Source organism: Cicer arietinum, chromosome 3 (assembly GCF_000331145.2).
Source record: "Cicer arietinum cultivar CDC Frontier isolate Library 1 chromosome 3, Cicar.CDCFrontier_v2.0, whole genome shotgun sequence".
In the NCBI taxonomy this organism is placed as follows: Eukaryota; Viridiplantae; Streptophyta; class Magnoliopsida; order Fabales; family Fabaceae; genus Cicer; species Cicer arietinum.
Genome location: NC_021162.2, coordinates 70,215,665 through 70,226,215, shown reverse-complemented (window position 1 = coordinate 70,226,215; position 10,551 = coordinate 70,215,665). Strand labels below are relative to the sequence as shown.

Below are 10,551 nucleotides of genomic sequence, written 5' to 3'. Positions count from 1 at the left end.
TGATAGGTAAATTTTTTTCTCTAACACTTTGTTTTGTGTACTAGAAAATTTGAAAACAAAAAATTAAGTAGGTATAAATTTTCTCAACTTTATTATTTTGTTACTGAAAATTCTCAACTTTTCTCTTGTCTACCAAAAATTTCAAAAATAACTTTTTTGCCTAACGAAAAAATTAGTAGGTACAAAATGGATCTAAAAATTTTAAATAAGAGAAAGTAAAAATGATAGAGATAAAATTAAATATTTATAAAAATTGTAGAGGTAGAGGTCAAAGTGAATGGATATCAAATCTAATTTTCTCACATACAATACTGTATAAAATACAATACAAATCATGTTTTATTTTACATTAAAAGTCAAAGTATTATATGCATGTCTCATTTTCTTTCAAATTTTATGTTTCAATAACATACTAAAAAAATACTAGAATTCTTAACTCAAAAGATTTCAACACCCATCTTGGCATTCTTAGTTGCCTCTATGTTGACACTAGATTGTGCATCCATGCGATGCATGAGTGAATAAACTTTGAGTGATATTTTACTATATTATATTGAAGTGTGATATTCTGTTCTCACACTAACACTCATTTCTCGTTGTCGAGTGTTGCTACAAGTTGTGGCTATCCTCTGAGTCGTTGTTTGTAGCTCGCAACTATCAACATCCACTAAGGGATGAATCTTCCACTCTACTTGTGGCCTCTCACAACCATTCAATTATCATGTATGGAATTTCCACTTCACCGCTACCTTTTATTAAGCAAATAGAGTTTGAAGTAAGAAACTCCATAATGCATTGGAAACATGGAAATCCGATAATTTATCCCTAATGTGAGATATAAAGGTGTTGATGGATTGGATAAAATCGACCAAACCAGTTAAACCGACCTAGATGGACCCATAAAAAATGGTCCGAGTGAGTAAATTTAGTTTTCAAAACAAGAAAATCAGAAATTTAAATTGAGTATTGGGTAAAAATGGACCCGGATAAAACCAGACAACCCAATTTCCCCATTTTGTTGTTGTTGTTGCAATTCTTACTTCTTTTAAACCTTAGATTTTAGAAGGTTTGGTCCATGGATACACTATTTTTTGAGTATTTTAGGATCTTACACTTTTGTTATTTTGATTCTTGCAATTTTTTTATATTATTTTAGGTCCTACAACTTTTGGTATTTTCATGTTTGCAAGCATTTTAAGAAGAAATTTACAAATTTGATATTTATTATATGTGTATATATTTGATGCTAAAACAATAGTAAAAATAAGTTATATTATGTTTTTGAAAAAAAATAAGGTAAAGTAAATTCTTTTTGCTAAGAATATGATTTTTAAAAAGATTTAAAAACAAAAAGAATTTGGGTAAATCAGGACCCAACTCAATCCAAACTAAAAATAAGATATTTGACCCAAAACAACACAATGATGATGTAACTGACATTTTATTTTTAAGACTCAAATTGGAATCCTCTTCATACTTAGACCAAACTCAACCCAAATTGACTCAGGTACAACATGAGATGTATCAAGATACATTGAAAAAAGAAAATATGTATTGAAATTAGAAAGAAAAAAATGCATTAAAAATATGGAAAGTAATTAATGTATCTCCATAATGAGATGTGTAAAGATACATAAGAAAGTGGAATAACAAACAATGCATTTAAAATACGGAAAGTAATTAATGTATCCTCGCAGCGAGATGTGCATAAATATATTGGGCAAGAAAACATGTATTGAAATTATAAAGAAAAAAAATATGCATCGAAGATATGAAAATCAAATAATATATCCTTATAATGAGATGTGCATAGATACCTTGGAAAAGAAAACATGTATTGATCATTAATATGAATTGAAATTAATGTGTATTAAAATTGATAAGGTCGCACGTGATACTATGCACCCACTTTTTGAAATAATTACTATAAAGACATTTAAGGAATTACTTACACTTCTAAATATAATATTCGTTACATGTAATTTTGTTTATTGAATTTAGTAATCTATATCATAATACATTAAGTAAAAAGTATAGTATGACATGTTAATCAAACATGTCACATTGGAATATAATCCACATAAATGATAACTCATTAGCAACTAGTTTTGCTTTGAAATTCACACTAATAAAAAAATCAAATAAAAATACTCTCGTTTTTCAATGATCTATTTATCGACTCATAAAATTAATGATTATTTTATTTCACACTTACAATTTACATATTCCCTCAAAATATAACTACCACGACAAGATAATTGTATAACATACAAATACCTAAGGCAAGGAAAGCATAAAAGGAGACATGAGTCACTATTTTCTTGAAAAATATAGATAAATCGTATTATGATGAGTTATTGTTGTTAGAGTGTGGGTGTCCCTAAAACCGTGGTGTACATTATAGAATCCAAATACAACTAAACTACCATAATATGACTACATGTCAACATATGCACATAGACCATTTGTGGAAAAAGCAATGGCCATAGCCAGAAAGCAAGCACAATATATGAACTTGTTTGGGGAGATAAATGATTGGTCCACATGTAAACATATGTTTTGGGTCAAGCTAGCTATATATAAATGGTTAATTGGGTCTTTTCGATGTGGTGAATCGCAACTATACATTGCAGTGAAAATTAGATGTAGATATATGTAAGACTCACATATGCATGTCTGCATGTTACTATGCATTGCGCCACCTCGAAAAATGAGAAATAACAGTGTTCCATTACAGGTACTTAATTCTTCCAGCAGCACAGTCCCAAGACCAAAATTAATAATGTTAGATAACTTTGTATAATATATACTACCGAAAATTAACAAAAAAATTACATGTTTGGTCTATTCTACTAGATTCAACTTTATTACACTTTATTTGATGATATATAGACAAGAAATGTAATTTCTTGTTGTTAGGTGATATTTGAAATATATTACTGTTAGAAATATTATTATATATTTTTTAATTAATATGTATAAGTTATTATTTTATAAAAACAAAAAAAACTACTATATTATTTAATCAAAATTTTAAGGTTATGTGTATAAATAATTTTTTTTATTCAATGTATGTACATTGTCTAATAGGGTGGTATTTTGATTACATTGGATTTTTAAAAGATCTTTTAACCTTTTACTTTTTTTGTAAAATAAATTCCATTATCAACAAATTCTTTTTGAAGAGAATTCATGAACAAAATCAAAAGTAGGAAATAATGAAAATAATTTTTTATTTATTTAAATTTTTATATCTAAATATTTTTGAACATGAGCCAAAAAAATATAAATATTTAAAATGAGAAAGAATAAATCAAGTGTTTACAAGGTCAAAATTTTAATAAAAATATTTACATGGTCAATTTTTAATTTTATGTAAAGACACAAGAAATAAAAATAGATAAATAAAATTAATGAAAACTATTTAATTATTTCAATAGTAACTTCCAAATATTAATTTATTGTTTTCAAATATTTAAAAAAATATCTTGTTAAAAAATTAAAAACTAAAATAAAACTTTATAATTAATATGTTTTGACTGAAATGCTTTATAATTATTAAAAAACACAAAAAATTATTTAAAAAAACTTTTGAAATGTAAAAAACCCAAAAAAAATGCACCAAATCAGAAATTCATAAAAGGAAAACCTATTATTAAATAATTTTTGTAATAAAAGAATTATTATAAAATGAGTCTATAAATGAAAAAGAAGACAGAAGTGGAACGATGCGTTTAACCCGAGAGGGGTACAGTGCGGCCAAATCGTTTCTACTGTCATCGTCGCCACCGTATTAGGGTTTTCAGAGTTGCATCTTCGGAAGCCATATGCTTCCGTTACGCAATTAAAACTGCACTTTGAAAATCCCACATTTTGATAGGCGTAACGATACAGCAGAACACCGCAATTCCTTCAAAACCTTCTTCTCGGGTACTCGCCACATCAAAATAAGGCTTCAATTTTACGGTACGAACTCTCTCATTGATTTCATTCACGACAACAAGATAAAGTTTTTCTTTTTTTTTTTTTTGTCATGGAGAGGAAAATTGAAATTTTGAAATTTTTCAAAAGGGGGAACAGTAGCGGCTACAAACTGTAACAATTTTTTGTTTTTGTTTTTGTTTTTTGATTCACTTTTATGTGAGGTGTGACTTTTGAATTGGAAAATTTATTTTGATTATTATTTAACTTGCTATGGTGTTTTGGATTTGAATTATTTTTGCCTCCAAGTGACTGTTCTAACGAATTGACTACTAAAAATCTCTTTATTTCAAATTCAATTTTAGGTTCTTTTAAATTTTGGTAAATGATTTGGTAGATTTTAAATTCAAATTCATTTTATTTGAATTGTTCTGTGAAAGGAAAACCATAGTGATGTTTTGATAGATTTGCATCCATTTAAGGTTCTTTAAAAAAGTGTGATTTTTAAATTTTTATAGTCAATCAAATATCTTGTGTGATTTGTATGGTTCTTTGATTGATTTTTGTGAATCTGTAGTGAAAATCTTGATGTAGATTTAGGATTTAGACAAGACATTATGATTTCATATTTAATTGATTGATTTTTTGTGTTTTAGGTTTCTGTTTGAAATGGAAGAGAACGGAAATAAGCAGGAATCGAATGCTTCTGCAACTGGGGTTTATGAGTTACCTGGAGAGCCTGCTGTTGTGATTAACGGGGTGCCTGAAATAGTACCCGGTTGCAGCGCTGTTCCTTCCGGTAATGCTTCGAGCATTGTTGGAACACATGGGAATTTGGGTTTGGGCGAATGGTTCGTAGGGAGGGACGTCCTAAAGTTGTTTAAGGGAAATTATTTCTCGGGTAAAGTAACTGATTATGAGAAAGAATCTGGGTGGTATAGGGTTCTATATGAAGATGGTGACTCTGAAGATCTTGATTGGCAGGAGTTGAAGGAGGTTCTTCGTCCTTTGGATGTTACAATCTCACTTAAGACATTGGCGCAGAGGGTTATTCGAAAAAGTAAGAAACCTATTCATAAATCTGGAAAGAATGGTGACCATTCAGAAAATCTCCAAACCAAAAAGAGGAGAACAAAAGGATACTAGATTTGACTATACTTGTTTAGCAAGAGGCTTTAATTGAAAATTTTGTGTTTTGTAGATATATCAATATAAAGCAAGGAATTAAAGGATTTGAAATTGATCAGCTGAAAGAGCAATTAGGAAATTGGTGCTGATGGACCATACAAATATTGTTGTACTTGTAGCAATAGGATTATTGTTGTTTTGTAGTTAAGGAATTTGTCCCTAGGAAAATTCAAAAAATTGTTGCAATAGTGATTGATATTAATGTTGTAACAGAGGAATTACATTGATATAACAGCATCAACAATATTTTCTATGATGATTTGTGCAAGTGTGATATAATTGTAAGATATGAAACAAATGCTGATCTCTTTATTAGAAGCTTCTCCTAGATATTTTTCTATGCCGGGTGGATCTTATATTTATTTTAAAAGCTATTGAACAGGAACATAATATTTTATTGCAATCTACTTGAATCATTTAAATTCAGGAAATATAATCTGCTTTGATTTATTTTGAAAAATGTATCAGATAGATATAACAAAATTTATGTTTTTATTTCATTCTAAAATGTCTGTTTAATAACATTATGAAAAATAGCAAAACATGTCGGATATTGATTCGAAAAGAAAATGTCGGATATTGTTTATGTTAACAAATCACTTTTTGTCAAAAAGAGTATAAATCACTGTCCCTTTCTCTCACTCTCAGCATATGTGCGTGTTCCGGATAAATCTGACCAATGACGAGGGTGAAATAGATACGATGATACTTAGAGAGTAGAGACAAGGGGCATCGTGTCCCTGCGGTTTTATTTTTATTTTTATAAATAATGCAAAATAAAAAACTCTATACCAGAGTAATTTTGGTTGGTCTCTAGTAGTGTCTGATTTGATCTAGATTAAAAAGACATGTATTGGATTGTATGTTGCAAGTTTAATCTCTTGTCCTGTCGTTGGAGGGAGATAAATAAATTATAATTTTTTTTTATATTTATTTTATACATAATCAATATTTTCTTTTCCATTCTAAATTTTATTAGAAAAAGAAAAAAGAAATTGGAGATTGCAAGAGTATTGGTATTGGTATTGTTTTAGATAAGTCGTGAAGGTACAGTGGGATTGTGGTGTCATTGGCTGCAAGCAAGTTGGACATTTATGTGAAAGGGATGATATGGTTAGTTTGAGAAACCTTGATCTTAAGGGTGAGTCTTGGGTGAATGATAAGAAAGTGATACTTCGGTTCAATTAAAAGAAGTAGAAAATAATACAAAGAAAGTGTACCTGCAAGTTTTTTTCCTTTTTTTGATGGTAAAAGATTGCATTTTCAAGACAGAAAGAAATCTAGTACGAGGGTAATCATTAGTTCCGCATAAGTATTTTGGTTGGTGAGATAAGAAATGTTCATAGAATTTTAATTGTTGGTGAGGCTTAAAGCAAATTTTGATATATATAGATATTCTTTTGTCTATATATGTGACCTTTTAATTTATAAATTATTAATGACAAAAAATAGTAATTTTAATGTATTTGTTCTGATTATATTACTTTTTGTAATAACTTCTTTAAAATACATTTTTTTTAAACTTCCCTTTTTGAATCTAAAAAAAATGGAAGTTTGTGGTAACTTTGGCCGAATGTAACATTTACCATGCAAAAACAAATGTGATTAGTGCCATTTTAGACCGTTTGTCATATTAACGATCGTCTTATTACTGATATAATTAAATCTGATAATAATATTCAATTTTCTTGTGGTAAGTGGTTTGATGAAATTATTGAATAAATATAGTTTAAAAATTACAAGGTACAGGAGCGAAAAATGTTAAGCTAGAGGATGAAGTATGCATGTTAAAACATGAGCTATGTAGTAAAACAAAATGACTTAAGTTATTGGTTGTGTATGGTGTGTATTTGTTTAGTTCAATTTGGTTTAAATGACAATGATGTTGTCTAATGGCAGACCATATGCAAGTCCATCAATGCATTTGAATTGAAGTATTTAATATATATGTTATGCTGAAATCAATGTATTTGAAATTGTTAAGATGTTAAGTTGGAATAATTATATCTTATGTTTATGAATAAAAAATGTGAATGAATTATGATGTTTATTGAATACAAATTTTATGGTGGTTTTTATGAATGCTTGCCTTTGTGATGTTATAACTGTTAACATGAGCAACGTTGTTCAACAAGTCTATAATGAATTTTCAATATTCTTTTTTTCTTTCAATCAAAGCAGTTAAGTTGGAATAATTATAGCAATTAAGTTGGAACAATGTTCCCAAAACACATCAAAGTAGTTAGAAGAGGAAGCAACAACGCAGCACCAACATTTTTTATTATCAATTTTTGTACATTTGGCTTTTGACACGTGTCTGGTTTAATAGAGTTTCTTTTCTGAAAAAAATAAAAGTTTTCCAAAATACTTCATAGAAGGTTCCCAATATACATTCAAATGTTCCAAAAAATACTTAGGGACCAAATTACATATAAAAAATATATTTTCAAAATATCTTCACACATTTAGTGCTTATGTTGCAGCTTCATTCAATCTTTTAACTAATAGTTCTATCTTTTGGTGTTGGTGGATATGTAGAAACTTGTTGTTTCGACTTCATTTTTTTGGATGATCCATTTGTTAGTGCATAGCTGATTCTTGGTGGTGCGGTTGCAATGGTTGTCTTTACAAACATTCTTGCCTGTACTAAAATTCTTGCATTTCGTAGCAACTATCTCCAAACAAGTTGATCTCTTGCCTTTATCAATCCCAATAGTTACCTTATCCTTGTCTCTTAAATTATTTCCTTTACTACCTATTTCACCTAAAATTCTTTGTCTTTATCAATTTCAATGATAATTTTCTCGTTTAATTTTAGTTTTGTCAACAAATTCTTTATCAAAATAAATTTTGAAGTAATTGTCATTATTGTCCTCGCTGCAATTATAGTCTTCATCAACATCATTTAAAAAATCAGGTGTTTGTCCCCTTTGTCATTAAAATTCACAATGAATTCATTTGTATTTGGACCCTTACTAGTCCAACAAATTTTGTCATTTTCTTCCTCATAATCCATATTTCTCCTTACTGAGTTCATTTTGGCCCTTTCAATGTAGCACACAGTTTTTTTATAAACAAATATATATTAATAATAAATTAATTAATTAATAAAACACTACCTCACCCAGATTCACTCTCTTTCTATCTCACTCAATTCCATCTCATTTTTTTTTCACTTCACTTTTCCCTTCCTCTTCTCCCTCTCTCGGCTACACAAAATCTGTCCTTCCCATTTTTTATTTTTATTTTCTCTTCTCTTTCTCATTGCTTCTTCTCACTCAACAACACTTAAACCTTCAATCCTTAAAAGGAATTTAACATTCCCAAGAGCATAACTTCTAATATTCCTACAAATACTCTTGGTTATGATTTTTGGCGATTAGGGTTAGTGAGTCAAGGAATGATAAAAATATCTGCTTCTTAAAAGTTGTTTATTGAAACTATTTGAGATAAATACACAACTCTTATACTAATAATGAATCTCTAGAAAATGTAGTTTTGTTTAAAAGTCTTATCTTGTGCTTAGAGTAGATTGGGGAACACAACCTTTGAATTGTTTTTTTCAATTTCATCCTTAATTATTTTCATGGTCTTTGTTATGTGACATGTTTGTAGTTTGATTTATTTATGAGTTATAAAGCTTTTAAATATGTGTTGTCGAAATCATTGTTATAATTGTGAAATCGTTAACGGTGATATGTACACCTAATTATCTCGTTTTGATTAGGGAGAGTTACCCGTTAGATTGAGTTGCCCCTATGAGAAATGTCATCTGTAGGAGAAGAGGATTATCAACGAGATATAAGCTCCTTAATTGATGTGTGATGATGTGTTGCGGGATTGAAAGGAAAGAACTATCCATTAGATGGAGTCACCCCTAAGGAAAATGTCACCCTTAGAAGGAAAGGGATGTTCATGAGATGAAGTCGCCTCTTGTTTCTCAAGAATTTGTAATTTTACTTGTTTGATTTTCTACGATGATTTTAAGGTTGTTCATTTTAATTTTGTTTCACTATTAATTGGATTTTTTTTAATATTTCTATCTGAACGACTAAATTATAAGTTTAATGATTTTATATGTGTATATTTTATTTGAGAATTATCTAGATTTTTAAGTAATATTGTTTAATGCCACAAAATTGTAAAACAAGTTATTTAAGTCTAGAAAGTCGTTCGAAAAATATATTAAATATTTAGATTATGTTCTTCGAAATATGTCTGAATTAAGACTGTTAACATGGACTTTATAAATTTGAGAATATTAAAATTATAAAGGATACTCCGTTGAAATTTCAAAAAAAAATTATATATTTTTCGAAATAGTTATTTAGAACTATTTATTTATTTAATTTGTTAAATTAGTTGATAAATTTATCATACTATAAGTATAACTTGTGCGTGAGTCACGACATTTAACTTTCAGTCGTGACATTCAGTTTATAACCTTTAGCAAGAAGTCCAATGTCGTCAATCATATATGTGGCAGTGAATGCACAACAAAAATGATGCACATTTTCATACAATTTTGCAATGTCATAAAATCACATAGAATCTACTCACATTCTTTCAAGTTATCTACAACTTCAAAATAGGACTACCAGTCTGAACCACACACCCAATTTGTCTTTAAACCATGGTATATAAACAAAATCACCAAATCCTTTCCTATGATGTCACACACTCAAGTTTACTATTTACTACTTACAATTCAAAAACAACACAATCACAAGAGAAGAAAACATAAATAAATATGAATAATAAAACACGAAGAAAAAAAATCTTAACACAAATAGACACCATAATACAAAAAGTCTAAACCCTTTGTGAAAAGAACCAATAAATAGAAGTGAAATGAAGGATAATCAAACTTAACATCAATGGTTTCCTCGTCTAACATAATCGCTTTCATCATTCTTCTTAATTTCGTGAATGGAAGACAAATATAATTTCACCGATCCTAAATAAAACGTAGACTAAACTAAAGTTAATATTAGAAACTAAATACTAATATAAAAAATTGAATATAACTAATGGAAGTAAAATTAAGGAATAAAAAATGAAGAGACTAAAACTACAAGAGCACATGTGATATATAAAAGCCAAGGAGTGGTAAGCACATGTGCCTGTCTGTGTGTACCTAAACCACAAGAGGACAGCCACGTACATAGACAGTGGGACACCGCATGCCCATTATAGATCATAACTGCCAAAACTAAAAAGCAACAATGTCAAAGTTTCACTAACGTGCGCCGTACGAGGACAATACTGAATAGTCAATTAGGACATTGGATGGAGACTTGGAGAGGATCCAACCCAATTGATTACTCGTTATCGTTATACCGTCCTTGGTCGTACGTACGTCCAGTTAGTGTTGTCAACGGTTTATTTCATTTAAATATTAGTAATGCTATTTTTATTAATCAAATATTAGTAATGCTATTC

General features: G+C 28.9%; 1 protein-coding gene across 2 annotated transcripts; it reads left to right on the top strand.

The window, feature by feature from the left end:
* Positions 1-3,711: 3,711 nt before the first annotated feature.
* Positions 3,712-5,365, top strand: LOC101506284 (dirigent protein 17). Of its 2 annotated transcripts, XM_004493865.4 has the most exons (3): positions 3,712-3,966; positions 4,578-4,981; positions 5,123-5,365. In XM_004493865.4, the coding sequence occupies exons 2-3, from the start codon at positions 4,591-4,593 to the stop codon at positions 5,134-5,136; spliced, it is 405 nt and encodes a 134-aa protein (XP_004493922.1). In that variant the 5' UTR covers positions 3,712-3,966; positions 4,578-4,590; the 3' UTR covers positions 5,137-5,365. The 2 variants fall into 2 exon arrangements, with proteins under 2 accessions (XP_004493922.1, XP_004493921.1); XM_004493864.4 differs by having other exon boundaries at positions 3,713-3,966; positions 4,578-5,365.
* Positions 5,366-10,551: the final 5,186 nt, after the last annotated feature.

Bases quoted from the DNA above. Each gene is read 5' to 3' on its own strand.
- LOC101506284 (XM_004493864.4), top strand. From the start codon at position 4,591: ATGGAAGAGAACGGAAATAAGCAGGAATCGAATGCTTCTGCAACTGGG.